We start from the raw sequence: 19,524 nt of genomic DNA on the forward strand, positions 1-19,524 counted from the left end.
AAATGCATGTGTTTCAAAACTCCATAGAGAACTAGCAGCAACTACTGAGTAAAAAGAGGCACACAGTAATAGATGGTAAGTTGCAGTTGGCCAATTCCTTTTAGGCTGCAATCCTATACAGGTACCTACAAGTAAATCCTATTGATCTCAATGGATCTTTCTTCTGAGTAGCCATGCACAGGACTGCACAGTTGACTGGATTAAATCATTTTGCAGAGAAGCAGCCATGTTAGTCTGTTGCAGCAAAACCAAAAAAAGTCTTGTGGTACCTTAAAGACTAACCAACATATTATAACATACAAGCTTTCTGTGGACTAAAGTCCACTACCACTTCATCAGATGCATGATGTAATTTCCAGAGAGGAAGCTGCGTTAAATCTCTTGCAACAAAAATAACAGAATGTCTTGTAGTACCTTAAAAACTAACACAGTTATTATAGTCTAAGACGGCATTTGTACTCAAGCCCTTTTTGTCAGATGCAAGCAAGCTGACAAAGTGAGCTTGAGTCCACAAAAGCTTATCCCCTAATAAACTGATGGTGCCACAATACTCTTTTTCGGGTTTGTTGCAAGATTCCGTGGTTAGAGACATGCAGTGTTGTTGAGAAGTATACTCAGGGCTTTTTTTTGTGACAGTACTCACAGGTACTGTCACCTCCCTCTCTCTCTCTTTTTGCTGCCCATGGAAGCCATTTTGCACTGGCACCCACAGGTCTTTCAGCAATATGTGACTACCTGCACCTCATTTTAACCCCCCTTTCCCCCCCAAAAAAAACACTAGTGGTGGTGATGTATAAACAGTGAGAACCTAGAAAACACATTCACTGAAGATTACGTTATTAACAGTGGGAAAATCTCAAAAGACTGGTCAGGTTTGTGAGTAGCCAATTAATAACGGAATTATCACAGCACCTTCCGCATTTCATTTCCCGTTGACCTTACTGTTTGCACACTTCCCCCCCCCCCGCTCCCTGCAGGATGAGACTCCATGCATCTAATGAAGCCGACTATCAGCCACGAAAGCTTATACCATTAATATAGTGGTCAGCCTTTAAGGTAGCAGCACCAGGCTCTTTATGGTTTGGGGGGTTAAAGCCTGAGGTGATATGGGCAGGGGAATACTCCTTCTCTTGAGAGAAAAACTGGGAGACGTTGACGACAACGATCTACGGCGGGAGGACCCAGCAGAAAGCACAAGGCGGAAGAGGCGGTGTTTGGGTTGCGCCGGGGCTTCTCTGGTGCTTCGCCGGGCCGGAAGAAGCGAATCTTGGCGGGTGGTTGAGGTAGCATGGGCCGCAAGAAGCAGCAGCAGCGTCGGGACGCGGCGCTCCGGAGAGTGGTAACATTTGATGAGGAGAGCCGGCGGTAAGTTGTGGGAAGGAGACGGCCGGAGGTTGAGGCTTTCGTTCTCCCCGTGGATGGCAACGTGCAGCCTCCTTCCACGCGGATCCCCTTCCAGAAAAGCATCTGGCGTGGAAGCAGGCAGATTACCAAGAATCTTCGTAAGGGGGTTGCCCGTGGAAGTGTTCCACGCGAGCGCGGCGTTCCTACAGGATAGCCCACGCGTGCAGCAAAACGAGTCGGGGAATGGATTGCGGTAGAATGGATTGCGCCGCTTCTGGGAAAGGGGATCATACCATGTAAAAACCATTTCTCTACTTTAAAACTTTCCCACAAAGTTATACCAGTATAGCAGGAAAACAGCTGGGCTAGAATTTGCCTTCCGATATACAAATTCTGTTTTGTTTACTTAGGGGAGCAGTCAAAAGGGGCATCTTTCTTTCTCAGGCATGAAATTATACAGTCCATTCTACCACCTTCTTCGGCTATGCGTGTACACTGGGCCTTATAACGGAACTTGGTTCGTGGGCTAGTCCACTGGGTCAAATGCTGACGGTTCTGTGGAGGTTCTTAGGAGGCTTTATGAAAAAACCTTATAGCTAGCAGGTGGCAATAATAGGGTCTCTCCGTCCTTCCAATGCTATATTAAAACCCAAAAAAGAGTTGCCCAATGCATGCCTCCTTTTATGGGTTGTGCTTGTGGGTGCTGTGCTGGTGAATGTTTTCCTGTCTGTTGGTTGTGTCTGGTAGCTTTACTGGAGGAAAACAGCTCTTGAGTTGGCGAGGATATGGTGCTCCTCCAAGGTCTCTAACTTGCTATATGATATACTGAACTCTTCTCAGGGAGTACTTGACAGGGTTCCATAAGCGTAAGGTTGAGAGGAGGAAAGCGGCTGTGCAGGAGATAAAACTCAAGCTGAAAGAAGAGCAGAAGAAGATGAAGGAAGAGGTACTGTTCCATTTGGGGGTCTGTCTTGAAGAATTTGAAGGGGGCCTTGGGTTGCATCCCAACTAAATTTGACTCAGAGTAGACCTATTGAAATGAGGAAACCTAAGTTAGCCGTGTCCATTAATTCCCACAGCTCTATTTTGTGTATGACTAGCATCAGTGGAGGCTGGTGATGTCAGTGGGGTAGTGAATCCGCTCCGGATTTTAGTCCAAACTTTCAAGGAGCTATCCAAGGTACTCACGTTTTAAACTGTGGTGCAGCGTGCCTCTCAATCATGAAAAAGGGTATTTGCATCCCCATAAGGAGTGCTAAAAATAGAGCAAAAATGCTACTAGTTGCTTTCTTAATCATGCGTGGAGTTAGAGCACAATGTAGGCAGGCAGCTGATCAAAGGGAAAGGAGAAACAAGAACTTTGCCATGCTTTAAGGTGCCGCAAGGCTCTTGGTTGTTTTGCTGCAAGAGACTAGCATGGCTACCCCTCTGGAAACAGATAAAGACCTTAAAGGATGACAGGGTTTGGAGAAGTTAAAATGGTCCTGCAAAATGGTACTGGAGATGTAGTGGCAACTCCCTACTGCCAGTGGAGGCTGGTGGCTTTGATGCCAGTGAGGCAGTGAATCCGCTCCAGGTTTTATGGCCATTAAACTCAAAGTGGATTCACTGCCCCACTGGCTTCAGATCCACCCAGTCTCCACTGACTAGCATTTAGTACAACCCCTTGAAGGTCACCTAGTCCAACCTGCTGCTTGATGAAGAAAATACAGAGCCAGAGGATCCCCAGGGGATGTCCACCCTTCCTCTGCCTCAAGACCTTCAGTGAGGGGGAAAAGACCATCCCCACTAGGTAATTGGTTCCATTGTCAAACTGTTTTTGCCATTAAGAAGTTTCTCTATGTGTTTAATCAAAATCTACCCTGCTGTAGCTTAAGCCCATTAGATCTAGTCCTGCTCTCTGGGGCAGCAGAGAACAGAGAATTTGATTTCTTCAGTGTGACTGCCCTTCATGTGTTTGAGAACTACTATCATGTCCCCCCTAAGGCTTCTCTTGTCCAAACTAAAAAAGCACTTCTGGTTCCTTCAGCCCTTCCTCAGAGGGCTTGTTTTCCATCCCGCTGACCCTCTTCTTTCCCCACCTCTGAATCTGTTCTAGTTTGCTAGCAGAGACTCTTCTTCCCACAGTGTGATAGGCACAAGATTCAGGCAGGGATGTTTCTGGTTGAAAGGAACTATCGGGTTACTGCAGTGCTTCCGAGACAGTGCAAATGAAAAATGACCTTGGGTTTATCATAGTCCGCACTCAAGTTTTCCCACTCCAAAACCATGAGGAATTTTTTTTTGCCTTATCAGCTGCTGGGTGCAACAATTTTTATTCAAACTGACTTGTCCTTGTTGAATAGTGTGTTGTTCTGCTCTTACACTTGCTCTTCAAGGCAAGCTTGATAATACCTCAGAGCTTTTTCAGCTTTCCCTGTTCTCTGATAAATGAAATGTGGGTGAATTCAGTAGCATTGAATGGCACACGAAGTGATAATGAAGCAATCGTTGCTTAGGAATTATTGAATGTGTTTCCTTAAAGTTTCTTCCTTGCTCAGAAATGGTTCTTGGTAAGCCCCAGGCCAGGAATGTGGAACTTGTGACCCTCTAGTTGTTGCTGGACTGTAACTCCCATCATCCCTGACCATTGGTCATGCAGGCAGGAGCTGCTGGGAGCTGGAGTCTGTGGAGAGAAGGGGGGTATTTACTTAATTACTTAGTCTATAAAAAGTAGTTATAAAACCCAACTTCCACTCCAGTGGTTCTCCTAAACCTGTGCCGCTGCCACCATTCAGTCTCACTTATTTCCACTGAACCCCTTACCAATAACCCGGTAACTATTGAGTACAGATGTGGTACAAAGCCAGTCAGATACAGACATTTAACAAAGGCATTTACGTTTTTTGGTATAAGATCATTAAGTACATAAATTATCTGGTTATTTTAAAATAGTACTGTATCTTTAAATGATATGCTTTCTTAACTTGTTGTTAGTTTTAAATACCGACAGCTTATATTCAGCTAAGACAACTTCAAGGAAGCAGTTAGTTTCCCCATTAAAACTCTTCAGCCAAATTGTCCTTGTATTCTTTCCACCCCAGTTAAGTCTCAGCATTATAACTGAGGACTCTGCTGGAAGCCTCTTCCCCCGCCCGTGTTGACGTGTGTGCGTTGTTGCGTGAAACAGCATACATTACGTTGGAGTTAAGTTGAGCAAGAAACTTTTTCAGAGCATTAGAGCATGTTAAGAGTCTTTATTAAGTCATTACGGCCAAAGGCTTAAGAGTAAATACATGTAGAGTTTCGTCAGTCACCCCCCTTCTGGTACATCTCTCTCCAAAGGTAAACATAAAAGAGAACCTCACAGTTCAGAGGCAATATTCAGAAGACACAACTTACAGACTCTGTTAGAACTTTCCCAGTTGCTATCTCACGTTACCATGACAACCGCTGGCCTTGGATGTCTGCTCACTCTCAGGCCAAGAGTTAACAGTTACTTCTCCAAACTTGCAGGCTTTATGGAAAACAACTAGAGACAGTAATGCCCATGGGTCACAGCCCAACATATCCCCCTTTTTTTTCCATTAAGACTGCAAATACTTTCCATTGCATCTATAACTTTTCCATTTCAGCAATACAAAGGTAATACATTTCAATACATTGCATCATACAGATCCATATTACATCTCAGTACATTGCAGTACATTTCAGAACATCTCTGTACATTTAGCTAGAACTTTATTCAATCAAACTTTGACTCATTCCAAGCCTTGTCACCAGTTTGCCAAATTTCTCCTCACACAAAGGCTTGGTCATTATGTCAGCCACCATGTTTTGTTTCTTGCTGCTCCAGTCAATGCATGACCCGTGCCACATCACAACTATGCCAGAGGTTGACTTACGACTGCTGAGCCCCCCTGCGTGATCTGCATCCACAAAACATTCAAGACCTCCTGTATTTGCTCCTGACAAATCCAGACTCTTTGTCTTCGTGCCTTTCAGATTTACGTCAAGATCTGGTTTAAATGTTTGCGCTTGTGTTTCTGGACACCAAGCTCCGAAATATGCATTCTCTTGTGCTCTAGGTGCACGTTTGCCACGTCTCTTACCCTGTGGCTTGTAAACTCGGCTGCGATGCACTCTTTCAGGCATCAGCCTGACTGCATTACGTGAATACTGTGGCTGTGTGCTTTTAACAGCTGTCTTCTTACAGCTCTGACCGTCATTCTCTTTCCGCCCCATTAAACTCAAGGCATCAGCACACTTCGCACCCACGGACATTCTAAACTGCCCCTGTGTCATAAAACCCTGACAGACAACTTTGCCTCTTCTCTGCAGAAAACATTTTCCTCTATCAAATGTTACACAATACCCAGAAGCCACCAGTTTTTGAACTGATAAAATATTATGAGCCAATTCTGGAACAAACAAACATTCTGACATTATCCCAAGTTTATTAAATCTCACCAGTCCTCGGGCTTCCACATTCTTGCGTGATCCATCCGCAAGTAAAACAAAGTCCTGCTCATCTGTAGACGTGTAAAACAAACTCCTGTCTTTGATTAATATATGGCTTGCACCGCTGTCAAGAAGCCAGTTAACAGGTCCTAAATCTTGAGACTTCTGTTTACAAACAAAGTTCACACTTCCCTGCTTCAAGCCTCCGTCCCTGGAGTTTCGCTTGACTGCACAGTCTTTTCGGAGATGCCCACGAGCCCCACAGGCATAACAAGCCTTTAACAGCTGCTGCTTGTAATCCTGTTTGCTTTCGGCTGCCTCCTCCGGTTCGGCACTTTTCTCCTCCTTGCTTCTGACAGCTTCCATCAGCTCGGCTCTCTGCGCCTTCTGCCTCCACTGCCATTCCTGGGACAAATCCTGCAACGCGTCCCACATCTGTTTAGCCGACGGCTCATCTCTCACACACATCAGTTGAGAATCTGATAGAGCCAAGATTATAAACACCTGCGCCCTCTGGTCTCGACGCTTCCAGGCCGCGGTCAATACCGCCGGGGGTGGTCCATCTATTGTGTCCCATAAATCCTCTGTTATCAGCAAAGCCCGCATCCTCGGCTTCCAGCTGCCATAATTCTTTTCCGTCAATCTTTCCATTGGCAAGCCTCCCCCAGACAGGTTTACAGCCATGTTGCTCACCTCCGTCTGGTACAATCAATCAAGCTGCCCTCTGGAACTCCGTCTGCCGTTCAGACCAGCAACTTACTCCCGTGTAATGCGCTGTGGATCTGGGCCCATAACCCCTGTTGACGTGTGTGCGTTGTTGCGTGAAACAGCATACATTACGTTGGAGTTAAGTTGAGCAAGAAACTTCTTCAGAGCATTAGAGCATGTTAAGAGTCTTTATTAAGACATTACGGCCAAAGGCTTAAGAGTAAATACATGTAGAGTTTCGTCAGTCACCCCCCTTCTGGTACATCTCTCTCCAAAGGTAAACATAAAAGAGAACCTCTCAGTTCAGAGGCAATACACAGAAGACCAGCCTCACAGTTCAGAGGCAATATTCAGAAGACACAACTTACAGACTCTGTTAGAACTTTCCCAGTTGCTATCTCATGTTACCATGACAACCGCTGGCCTTGGATGTCTGCTCACTCTCAGGCCAAGAGATAACAGTTACTTCTCCAAACTTGCAGGCTTTATGGAAAACAACTAGAGACAGTAATGCCCATGGGTCACAGCCCAACAGCCCGCCCGCCCTCCCTCCCTCCCTTTACCTACTTACTGAAGCTTAGGTTTGTCTTGTGGTATGGTCCTGGAAATCTTCCCTCTGGTATTTCTACCAGTCACTGGAGACAAATATCCTGGGTGCTTCTCACTCTCCCCTCAATGGTGTAGACAGGTTCTCCCCTTGTCTCTTCAGCTTGAGTCAAGTGATTCAGCTATCCCCAGCAAGTCTTCGGCCACCGAGCCATTCTACCTGCCTCTCAGTCTTTCTTCTTCCCTGATCCTCTTCCTGTGCTGTCATCTTCGGGCTCTCCACAAACACCAAGTGCCATCAACTCCAACCATCTAGCCAACTAAGTGCTGACCAGCCCCTGGCCAATCACACTTGCTTAACTGGATAGTCTAAACATGCACCACACCCCAATCTAATATGCATACCTTCTATCCTCCTTTTGCATACTGAGAATTATCTAACATAGCTGTCAGTTAAAAACCCATGTAGCAGTTAAACTAACATTTACCAGGCCAAACAGAAAATTTCTCGCATCAAATACTTTACCGTACAAATGTCAGAACACATTACACAATAACATAAAAACTTTTTTCAAATAAACAGGATTTCTTCACAGAGTCCAACAACGCTGGAGGGCCCACCTTAGACTCTGCATTTACTAGGAAATGTGTGACCAACTATATGGCCTGATAGGCAGCATCTGCTCTGGAGGCCACCAGTTGGACAGTCATGAACACAAGAGATAAAACTGGCTATAATTAGTCAATTAATGCTTGAAATGTATTCATACACAATGTTGCCATTACCTGTTGGGCTGTTAAGCATGTTACATCATGATCCCCACTACCAATGTGAATCATTTGCATTTCTCAGGAAGCATAAAATTCCACTATAATAACTGGTTTAGCTCTAAAAAGTTCTAGAAACATAGGAAGCTGCCTTATACGGAGCCAGACCATTGGTCCATCTAGCTCAGTACTGTCTATACTGACTGGCAGCGGCTTTCAGACAGGGTTCTCTCCCAGACCTTCCTAGAGATGCCAGGGATTGAACCTGGGACCTTCTGCATGCAAAGCAGATGCTGTGCCACTGAGCGACGGCCCTTATTGTGTATCACACCCTTGCCCTCTTCCAAGGCTCTATGTCCAGGCTTGCCCACTTTATACATTGCCTAGGTCAGAACCTCAAGCTTTTCTTTCGTGCCTACTTCTCAAAAGTCTTCCATTTCCCCCTCTTGTCCTTTCCATTGAACACTGCCAAGAGGATGCAAAATTGCACTTGCTCATTCTCTTGATAACCAGTTCCCCTCCCTGTCATTCCCACTCGTCTCATTCTAGACACGCAGCCCAATCCTGTGCGTGCTTACGCCACAGTAAGACCTCCTAAATTTATCTCACAGGATTGCAAGCTTAGTAAGGTTCGTTTCTAATAGTGATATGTTGAATGCCTTTTTGGCACAATGTTGTCCGAGAAATTAAATGCTGTGGTCATTTGTTTTTAGAGACACAAGGAATACATGAAGATGTTGAAAGAGAGAGAGGAAGCTTTGGGTGAGTGTCCTATCTGAAGTTCTAACCAATCAAATAGTGGTTGTTTAGTTTATGAGTCGCCTTTTACATACATCTCAAGGCAATTTACAAACATATAATTAAAACTGTTGTGTTTTTCACAGTGCAAAAACAACCAGCAATAGGTTTTTTTTTTTTTTTTACTGTTTTTAAAGCTAAGGCAGCTCCCTTTTCATCCAGCTGGAAAAGCTTGTTGAAACAAAAATGTGTTGAGTTATTTCCAGAAAGCACAGGTGGTGGGCATCTGTTGTATCTTGGTGGGAAATTTGGTAGGGATAAGAGAAGATGTCAGCATTTTTATCTTCTTTCTAGGGAGGCTTGTTTTAGTCTGTTAGATTAGAGACGTGAAAGCCTGGGAAAATTCAGGGGAAAAACAGTGGGTTTTTTCCATGAATTTTCCCAGGTTTTTTCCAGGCCTTCACATCTCTATGTTAGACTGCAGAGAGCTAAACACACTGAAATAGGTTGGTGTTGCTTAGGATTCACCAGGGCGTTACTGGAGTAAACTGTTTAAGATTGGACTATGAATTACAACCAGTGATGAGAGAAACAACTTTTGTGCTTCTTTTTTGTTAAAGTGTTGATGAACTTTCCACCTTAAAAGGATGATTGTTGCATATAATTGTAGGAAGATTGGCATAGATCAGCCTTTCCCAACCTGGTACCCTCCAGGTGTTTTCAGCTTTGTTGTAGTCCAAAACATCTGGAGAGCACCAGGTTGGGGAAGGCTGCGATAGACTCCTGATATAGTTCATTAGAATCCTAACCATCTTGGTAGAAATCATCTAGCTAAAACAAAATAACAAAAATAGTTTCAGCTCCTCTGTGTGTGTGAAGAAATAGAATATGCAACAATATGTATGAGAAACTCAAACTTGGAAGAACTCATGTCTTGGAGTCTTCATCTGGAATGCTGGAGAAACTGCTTTGACCTATGCAATGTAATTGTGTTCCTTATTTAATTTTCTCAGAGGAAGCTGATGAGCTGGAGCGTCTGGTGACATCCCAGACAGAGTCTGTAAGCTATGATCACCCAAACCACACAGTCACCGTTACTACAATCAGTGACTTGGATCTCTCAGGAGCACACCTAGTGGGGCTGAACACCCATGAGGTAATCTGTGTGTGTGTGCACACATAAATGTCTTATTGATTTAGAAAAATGTTTTAAAAGATGTTTTGTTTTAATATATTTTAAAGTCTGTTTTTATGATGTTCTAAAGTGTTTTTAGTGCTTTTGTTTGCTGCCCTGGGCTCCTTCTGGGAGGAAGGGCTGGATATAAATCAAATAATAAACTTCCCCATGTTCAACAAGTGAAGTCCTTTGGTTAGTCACTTGGGTTAAATGTGAAAAGCTGGGTCCTTGCCTGGAGAATTCAGCTCTTCTTGATATCTGACAGATTCCAGCAAGCTGCTCTTTCAGAGTTCAGAACAAGCCCTGTTTCTTTCAGTTGCTTTTGATTGGAATATTTTTATTTAAACATGTGGCTTTACATTCTGTAATGCACCCTAGAATCTAAAGATGAAGTGGGGATTTGAACCTGGATCTCTCTGGTCCTAGTCCAGCAGTATAACCACTATACCATGCTGGCTGTCACATATGGCGCTCTGTGTGTTTCAAGGATTTAACATCTGAGATCTCAGTAATATGTACAAAAGCAGTATATGACAGGCCACCATTATTTCTGTAGTATGTGGGGACAGAAGGGGGCTTGCCTAAGTCCACTTACTATTTTTTTTAATTTTCTATCCCACCTTCCCTCTAAGGAGCTCAAGGGGGCATACAAACATGGTCCTCCCCCTCCCAATTTTATTCTCGCAACAACCCTGTGAGGTAGCTTGGGCTGAGAGATAGTGACTGACCCAAGGTCATCCAGTGAGCTTCATGGTACAGCGGGGATTTGAACCCTGGTCTCCCAGGTCCCCGTCCGACACTAACCACTACACCACCCTGGCCCCTACTTGGTGGCCAAGACTTGAACCAGGACTTCCTGGGTCACAGTTCATACCAATAGCCACCACACCTCATAAATCTGTGTGAGAAGTTTTGACTTCCGGGAAGGGTGAGACTTCCGGGAAGGGTGACTTCGCTTGTGCCTCCTTTTGAGACGGGCTCCCGCCTCACAAGAAGCTTATTCAGATATAAATCAGTCAGAACACTCTTTTTGACTGATAAAATTTCTCCCGGGCAGGGAGAAACGTAGAGATCAACCTCAAAAACCTGTTTTTGTTGGGAGGACTGGATTTCATTAATTTATGAGAGAAGGTTCAGCCAGCAATGCCGGACGGACTTCTGAACAAGCTCTATCTGATAATGCGACACGTTTATCTTTTCTTCAAAGAGAAAACGTACTAACAGGCAAGCACCCTTCTTTCTATTTTTTTTTTACTTGGTTTAAATTGTTGCAGCAAAAAGAGATTTGTCAAATGAATCAGCTTTAAAGAACTTCTGGGTGAGCTATAACTCTTCTCTGTTATTCACGAAATTAATAGCTTATCTCTGTTTCTATTGCAAAAAGCTGTCCTGGAAGTGCATTCTAAAGATATAAACAGAAGAGGGATTTCTATTCCGAGGAGAAAAAAATAAAAAATATGAACTTTGGAACATTATATTGTCTGGGACTATTCTCTTTTTGGTCTATTTTATTTTGACGAATCTGCTTCTTCACAACGCCACTAACTGTTTTGATGCTGGGAACTAAATTTGTTTTGTATTCTTGAACATAGAGAGATAAGGCAGGCTGCTCTGTTTATACTGTGATGTCATCAAGCCTGGAATATTAACCCAATTGTTGCTGAAATAAGAAGTGGTTCTTCTTTATTTTTGTTTTGTTTTGTTTTCGTGGTTGTAAGAATGGCAATCAAGAAAGTGGCTGAGAATCTGGAAGTAATTATGTTTCAGAAAATAATGGATGAGATTGAGATAACGAAACAAACCCTGCGACAGGGCAGTAAGGAGCTGAAAATTGAACTGAGCAAAATGACGCAGGAGCTTAAAGAAATAGGGGGTCCTGTGAGAGAGGAGAATGAGATCAGAGATGAGAAAAGAAAAAATAAAGGGAAGATACAAGCCCTGGAGATTGGAACAAATGTGGAATTGGAAAAGGATCTGGAGTTTATGGATATTAGAAATAAAATCTACTGTTTGGAATTTAACGTTGTCTCTGAAGAAATTAATGAAGATATTAGAGATAAAGTTATCAATGGCTTGGATAATTTTCTGGACTGGAATGACGTGATGGAGCTTGATATAGAGAAAATCTATGGAATTAACTGCAGCCATGTGACAATGGAAAAACTCTCAGGAGATGAGCCAGTGCATTTTGTAAAAAAGAACAGAGATATGACTTTACAACAATATTTCAGCAACTTATTCAGAATCGATGGCAAGAAAATATTTGGGATAGAGGAAATTCCCATCAGACTCTTATTATATGACTATGGCAATGACAGCAAGATTATTATGGAATACTGATAATGGAAGATTGGACACTGAAATTACTGGACTTAACAGGACTATTGAAGATGGAAGATGGAATTAATATTGATAATGGAATAATGGCTATTGAAATTATTGGACCTAACAGATTTGATGAGATGGGTTAATCAATATGTTTATTTGGACTATGGTTATGACAACAAGATTGTTATTATTATTAATGAGATGGATTAATCGACATGTTTATTTGGAGAAAAATTGATAGATATATTTCTTAAAGAATTGAAACCTCTCTTTGACTTTTTGTGGAAAGAATAAAGTAATGTTTATGAGATTTGATGATTAATTAAGATAACTACTGGAGGAAAGTGATTTTATAATATAATTTAAGAGACAGGATTGTTATATATTGTAGACCTATAACTGATCTGCGACAAATGGGAAGTCAACATTTTATTTTTTTGTTTAATCATTTTTGTTTTGTTTTGTTTTTTGTCTTGGAATGTTTTATGACTTTGTTTTGTTTGTTTTATGAAAATTTGAATAAAAATTATTGTAAAAAAAAAAAATATGTGTGAGAAGTTTTACATGTATGCTGCCGGTTCTGATCACCATTTCAGAGAAGACAAGTCAATAACTGCTTTTTAAACTAGCTTAATCAGCTGTTTGTCAAATCGAACCAGGTTTATACATGTTTCCACTAGTAATGCCTAGATTTCTGTGTGGTGGTCATGCAGGCTCATGTGTCTTTTTTCTTTTCTTTTTTAGGAAGAAGATGCTGGAACAGAAAAAGATGCCTCAAGCAGACCTGCATGCATTTTGCCTAAAAAATCTAGAGACCCTTTCCTGTCTCAGAGGTAGTGATGATCATTTAATACTCATCTATTTAACCCCCGAAAACAAGTTCAGAACATCCTTTTTGCAAGGGTTGCTCCAAGGTAGGGCTGGAGAATCTATGGCCCTGCAGGTGTTGTTGGACTACAACTCTTATCCCTGACCTTTGGTTTTGCTGACTGGGGCTCATGGGAGCTGGAATACTACCTCCGTATTGGGGCATCATGCCTCTGAACTCCAGTGATTCTGTTCATATCTTGCTTATGAGCTTTCCTTAGGGATCTGGTTGACCACTGTGAGAACAGGATGCTGGACTAGAATGGCCTTTCATCTGATCCATCAGAACTCTTCTTGTGTTCTTACTGAGTCCAGAAACAACTGGAGGGCCACAGGGGTTATGCATTCTTGCTCAGAGAGAATTCTGGGGGTTGAAGAGAGCTGCCTTCTTTGTCCATTCACAAACCTATCTGTGAATAAACTGTTTTTTGATGTCCACTGTGTGCAAAGGCCCTGAAGGCCCTGTTCTTATGGCAGCCTTGGAAATAGGTTCCTTAGGCTGCACTCCTAACCCCACTTACCTGGGAGTAAGCCCCACTGAATTCCGTAGGACTTACTCCTGGGTAGATATGGTTAGGATTGCACTGTTACAAAAATTATTTTATCAAGCTGCAGGATAGTAGCCTGTTTCCATGCTGGCTGTGGAGGAGGGGCAGACCTATCCTCTGGCCACCATTAAAACATAAGATATTAGCCTCTTAGCAGGCTAGTTTAAAGAAAAGGAAAGCTTTCTACCAAACCAGTGGTGGAGACGATATGAGAGAGGGACTTGCCTTCCTCTGCAGCCGGCCTGGAAGCCAATCAGACTTGTGGAGTAGGAGTGGAGAGTTCTGTTCCCCCTCTACTCACCTGTATGAGTTGCTGCTAGGTGTGCTGTTAAATACAACATGGGCTCAATGCTTAAATAGCGTTACATAGCAAAAATGTTTGATACTTTGCTGTGCCACAAGGGGGCAGTCACATTCTAGTTCTTTAAGAGTTAAGTTCGTTAGAAGTTAAGTTATTGTCTAAACAGATGTCTGTGACTTAATGCCACGTATGTTCGTATTAGAATGTTTCTATTCCACCATTCTGACAACATTTGTTTTGTTGTTTCCACTCTTTCTTTCAACTGTGTATATTGACAAGCGGGACCTCCAAAGAAAAAGTGTTGCAATGTGCCGTGCTCCTGTTCAGGGTTCCAGCCACCCTAAACTCCGTTCCGCCCTTAAGACCCTCTCACCCCAACTGCAATAGTCAACCAGTGTTCTGTGCCCAGTGAACATGCTCAGCCCTCATTGGAGCTGTTTTTGGGGTTTCCCCTCTTTCTTTAGTTTTTTTTCCAGCTCTACAAACCTTAGGGTTTCACAAAGCCTGCTTATATCTCCCTCTTGTGCATGTGTGGTGTCATTTTGCTGTCATATTCTAGTGGGTGCCATTAAGACTGGCACTTGGTGAAAGGGGTTTCCTGTTGCTTGTAAGGCAAGAGTGGGGGACTGGGTCTGGCCAAGCCTCTGTAGCCCACTGGCATGTGGGCCGGGCCACTCATCTTTCATCATGTGACATCAGATGATTCAAACTGCAAGCCATAGCTGCAAAGGAACAATCAAGAGCATACTTACAGTGCGCTCCCAATTCTTTCTCTTGAATTTAGCGCCACAATTTTACCTGTCCAGTGGCTGATATCATATCACGTCAGGTGCTGGACAGGTGGGCATGGCTTTGCCAAAATGGTCTGGCCGGCCAAAGAGGAAAGTCTTGGTCTGTGGGCCAGAAGGTCCCCACTGCTACTATAGAAATGGGTCTTAAAGGGAGAAAAGAGGACTGATTCATAGTTCCAAGTATAGGAGAGAACTCTGGCAGATTGCAGAGAGAAGGAGAGACATCCAAGGAGGTTTAATTTTCATTTACATCAGGCGTGGGGAACCTTTGGCCTTCCAGATGTTGATGACCTACAACTGCCATCATCCCTCACCACTGACCATGCTTGCTAGGGCTGATGGGAGTTGTAGTTCAGCAACATCTGGAGGGCCAAGCATTCCCAACTCCTGATTCATACTCTATTCCAGGGATAGCCAACTGAGTGCCTCCAGATGCTGTTGGGTTACCATTCCCATCATCCCTGGGCTTTGGCTATGTTGGCTGGAGTTTATGGAAGCTGTAGTCCAGCAACATCTGGAGGCCACCACATTGGCTATCCCTGCTCTATTTCTTTCTCCAAGGAGCTCAGAGTGTCTGGAGTATGGTCTTAGGAACATATGATGCTCCTTATACTCAGTCAGACCAACTGGTCCTTCTAAGTCCAGTACAGGCTACACTGGCAGTGTGTTTTGGGCACATGTCTTTTCTGCTGTCTGAGATTCCAGGGACTGAACTGAGACCTACTCCCTGCAAACTGTATGCTTTGCCACTGAACTATGACTTTTTCCAGGTGATCTCCCATCCAGGTAGCACACAGGGCAAGACCTACTTAAATTCAGGAATAGAACTGTGTCGTGTGCCTCCCAAACAAAAGATACAGCTGTGCATTGACACGGCGGGAGCACGAAATGGGAGTGAGGGGAGAAATGTAGTTCGGGCCACAAAGTTTTGAGAATCAGGCCTGGGAACTAGCTTGTCTGTAGAATTTATTATTTTTCTCCTCCTCACTGCAGGATCTCTTCTCTCACTGCCTCGCTGCATTCCCGTAGCCAGAAAAAGACAAAAGGAAAGCAGATCAGGCACAGCCAAGGCATCAAGAAGAGAACCCAGAAACCAAGTACAGGACGGACAAGCAAGTCCCAACGCCGGAAAATGACTGGCAAAGGGAGGCACTTCCAAGACTGATGGGCAGGCGCAGTGAAAATAGTACCCTGTAAAGTTATGATCTCTGGCAACATCTGGAGGGCTATGCATTCCCAGCTCCTGATTCACACTCTGTTCCAAGGAAAGTCCATTTTGTATCAGTGAGGTCTTTCTCAGTGGGAGCTTCACTGGAAGAGGAAAACTTTCTCAAAACTAAGTGAGGAACACTGAACCTGTTACTTGGAAGAGTAAAATATTTTTGTGCAGAATAGCCTACTTCGGCTAAGCAAATGTGATTGTTCTTGGCCTGCATAGGCCTCTTGCTGTGTGTGCTACACATGCGTGCGCACACACACACAACGGGGGTGGGAAACAGATGCATTTTCTCTGGTATTGAGAGATAATTAAATGGTCACATCTACAAGGAGGGTGCAATCTGCATCCATGGATTGTTGTCTTGCCTGTAGTCCCAGCTTATCCTCACTGGGAGAGCTGGTGCTGTGGGTGCTTAGCAGATGAGCACAAAAACGCTAGGAAACTTTTAAAATTTTGTGTGCATGATTTTTTAATTTTGTGACATAAATATCTGTTTCAGGATACTGTGTGCGCTTTTATTTCTCCTGAATCTTTCTGACACTTGGTTTGGAAGTGATTAGGCTGACTATTATTATTTCTAGGGCTTTTGTGATGAAGGGCTTTATAACTTTTTGCTTTACCCTCGTAAGGAACTTAGGAGATTTCTGCTATTTCCATTTATAGATGGGAAATAAATTTGCTCATGGTCACAGGCGTTGAGTCTGCGGAAGAGATGGGATGGAATCCAGGCCTCCCAGATCAAAGGCCAACACTCCCTCAGCTGCCTGTCAAAACATTTTTTTTAAATGGTCATGATCCGAGAGCTACCTTAAGTTGTGTCCATGGAGTTGCATTTACCTGATAGAATTTTATTTTAAGTTTAGTTTAGTTATATGCCATTTTTCCATAGTGAACTATGCCCAAAGGGCACTCACAGAAAACATTAACATTATGTAAACTGCTTAGAGATTTTTTTATTAAGCAGTATATAGATCTTCCTAAACTGGATAACTTGCCAGGGAGGCTTGCCTTGCACCAAGTTTGATGCCTTTCTGACGTAAGTCTGAGACCACTTCCCCCCTAGTCTTCATGTTTGTTTTAATTGATGGTTTTGTTGGCTCTGCTGGATTTTATTACTCTGACCCTTTCTGTCTTTTGGGGTTTTTAACTTTGAGTTGCATTTGTGGAAGTAACCACACATTACATCAAGAAACTAGTAGTGTATTTTATCCCACTTACCTTCAGCAAGAGGTAGTATGCAAACAATAGTAAGCAGCAAATAATAAGGAACAGTGGGAACTATTCCAAATGCCCCACAAAGGAGGGCTATGGGAAGCTCTGACTGTATAAAGCAGCTTCCTATAGATTTCCTTTGTGGGTATTTGAGATTCTTGAACAGTTGCCATTGTTGCTTATATTTGTACTCTATATCTTGCTGAAGGTAAGTGGGATAAGATACGCTGGTAATTCCTTGGTGTAATATGTGGGTACTTATAGCTAGTGTCCCATGGCTGTAGTTTATCTCAGGCCACCAAAAGCTCACAAAGGACTTTCTTGCCCAGCTTCTGAAACATGATTTGAATATTGGAAAAGCCTAGAAGGGGAGGTAAATGTCATGGGTTAGGTTGCAGCCTTTTGGTTCCAGATGTTGCTGGACTACAGCTACCATCAGCCCCAGCCAACATGGCCAATGGTCAGGAATTATGGAAACTGTAGTCCAGCAGCATCTGGGGACACAAAGGTTGGGAAAGGCTGGGTTACGGGGCATCTATCCAGCCGCTTTTCCCAACCTGGTATTCTCTATAATGTTTTGGACTACAACTCCCGTCAGCCTCAGCCGGCACTACTATGGTCACCTCTGTCGGGAGAGAGACGGGGAGTGTGACTCTGTTGATTCTCCTTGATCTCTCAGTGGCTTTCAGTACCATCAACCATGGTATCCTTCTGGGAAGACTGGCTGAGTTGGGAGTGGGAGGGACTGCATGGCGGTGGTTCCGTTCCTACTTGGCTGGTTAGCTCCAGAAGGTGGTGCTTGGGGAACATTGCTCAGCACCCTGGGTTCCACAGGGGTCAGTTCTGTCTCCCATGCTGTTCAACATCTACATAAAACCATTGGGTGCTGTCATCAGGAGCTTTGGAGTGCATTGCCATCAGTATGCTGATGACACGCAGCTCTATTTCTCTTTTTCATCTTCAGGTGAGGCTGTCAATGTGCTGAACCGGTGCCTGGCTGCGACAATGGACTGGATGAGGGCTAATAAACTGAGGCTCAATCCAGACAAGACTGAGATGCTGCTAGTGGGTGGTTCTTCTGACCAGATGGTGGATGTCCAACCTGTCCTGGATGGGGTTGCACTCCCCCTGAAGGAGCAGGTTCGTAGCTTGGGGGTTCTAGAACCATCTCTGTCAGTTGAGGCTCAGGTAGCCTTGGTGGCATGGAGTGCCTTCTACCAGCTTCAGTTGGTGGCCCAGCTATGCCCCTATCTGGACAGGGATAACCTGGCTTCAGTTGTCCATGCTCTGGTAACCTCCAAGTTAGATTACTGCAATGCGCTCTATGTGGGGCTGCTTTTGAAGACGGTTCAGAAGCTGCAGCTTGTGCAAAATGCAGCGGCCAGATCGGTAACGGGGACCAGACGGTCTGAACATCTCAAACTGATTCTGGCTCGCTTGCATTGGCTGCCTGTATGTTTCCGCACTCAATTCAAGGTGCTGGTTTTAACCTATAAAGCTTTACACGGCTTGGGACCACAATACCTGATGGAACGCCTCTCCCAACACGAACCTACCAGTACACTACGCTCAACATCCAAGGCCCTCCTCCGAGTGCCTACTCGGAGGGAAGCTGGGAGTCTGGCAACAAGGGAGAGGGCCTTCTCAGTGGTGGCCCCAAAATTATGGAATTATATTTCTGACAAGGTGTGCCTGGTGCCAACACTTATCTTTTTGGCGCCAGGTCAAGCCTTTCCTCTTCTCCCAGGCATTTTAGCATGTGTTTTAAAAAATTTTAAATTTTTTTAAATTGTGTTTTTAAATTGTTTTTTTGTGTTTTAAAATTGTTATATTTGTTTTTAATTGCTGTAAACCGCCCAGAGAGCTTCGGCTATGGGGTGGTATATAAATGGAATAAATAAATAAATAATATTGATCCAAAATATTTGGAGGGGACCATAATGGGGAATGCTGATCTACAGGATGTGCTTCTTGGACTTTCCTATGGGGACAAAATGGAGGGGTGCATTTGAGCACGGTATTCTAAAATCAGGATCTTGGGAGTGCCCAGGGAATGGATAAATCAGTGCTGAAGCTATTGCATGAATACAATATGTTTCCCTGGAGTAATTGCATTCTGACCTAGCCAAACTGCTTCTAAACAATTTTCAGATCTGTTTCTAATTGGTAACGGAACCTTGGGAAACACAAAAATGCCCATACTTGTGGAGATGCAGGGGGTGGGAAGAAAAGAGAGGCATAGTCAAAATGTGTGTGAGAGTGTGTGTGTGTCTTGTGACTCAATCATGTGAGGAGTTTTGGTATGCAGCTCCTAGGATTAAATATTTAGGCCACTCTTGGTGTATGGCTAAAAGTGAGAAGCACTAGCTTCATGGCAGTCGGATGCATTTCTGTTCATTCATTGCACCTTCTGCTTTCTAGGTTGCTATAGAACCCTTGCTGTATTTTTTTTAATGGGGGATAATGTTGTCTTTTATATTTTTTGTCTCTGCTATTGCTAAGCAGCAGTGTTTTCGCTCTTGAACAACCTTAGAAAT

The 19,524-nt window shown here is 43.7% G+C and overlaps 1 protein-coding gene across 1 annotated transcript; it reads left to right on the forward strand.

Moving 5' to 3' along the window:
- Positions 1-1,000: 1,000 nt before the first annotated feature.
- Positions 1,001-16,276, forward strand: NOL12 (nucleolar protein 12). The gene is made up of 6 exons (XM_061639068.1): positions 1,001-1,365; positions 2,185-2,290; positions 8,520-8,568; positions 9,558-9,700; positions 12,794-12,882; positions 15,550-16,276. Exons 1-6 carry the CDS (start codon positions 1,289-1,291, stop codon positions 15,719-15,721), a joined length of 636 nt encoding a protein of 211 aa, XP_061495052.1. The 5' UTR covers positions 1,001-1,288; the 3' UTR covers positions 15,722-16,276.
- Positions 16,277-19,524: the final 3,248 nt, after the last annotated feature.

This window comes from Rhineura floridana, chromosome 8 (genome assembly GCF_030035675.1).
Source record: "Rhineura floridana isolate rRhiFlo1 chromosome 8, rRhiFlo1.hap2, whole genome shotgun sequence".
NCBI lineage: Eukaryota > Metazoa > Chordata > Lepidosauria > Squamata > Rhineuridae > Rhineura > Rhineura floridana.

Excerpts from the sequence above, each read along its gene's own strand:
- NOL12 (XM_061639068.1), top strand. The coding sequence starts at position 1,289 with ATGGGCCGCAAGAAGCAGCAGCAGCGTCGGGACGCGGCGCTCCGGAGA. Across the intron at positions 2,291-8,519 it reads AGAAGAAGATGAAGGAAGAG|AGACACAAGGAATACATGAA; the intron begins GTACTGTTCCAT and ends ATTTGTTTTTAG. Across the intron at positions 9,701-12,793 it reads TGGGGCTGAACACCCATGAG|GAAGAAGATGCTGGAACAGA; the intron begins GTAATCTGTGTG and ends TTTCTTTTTTAG.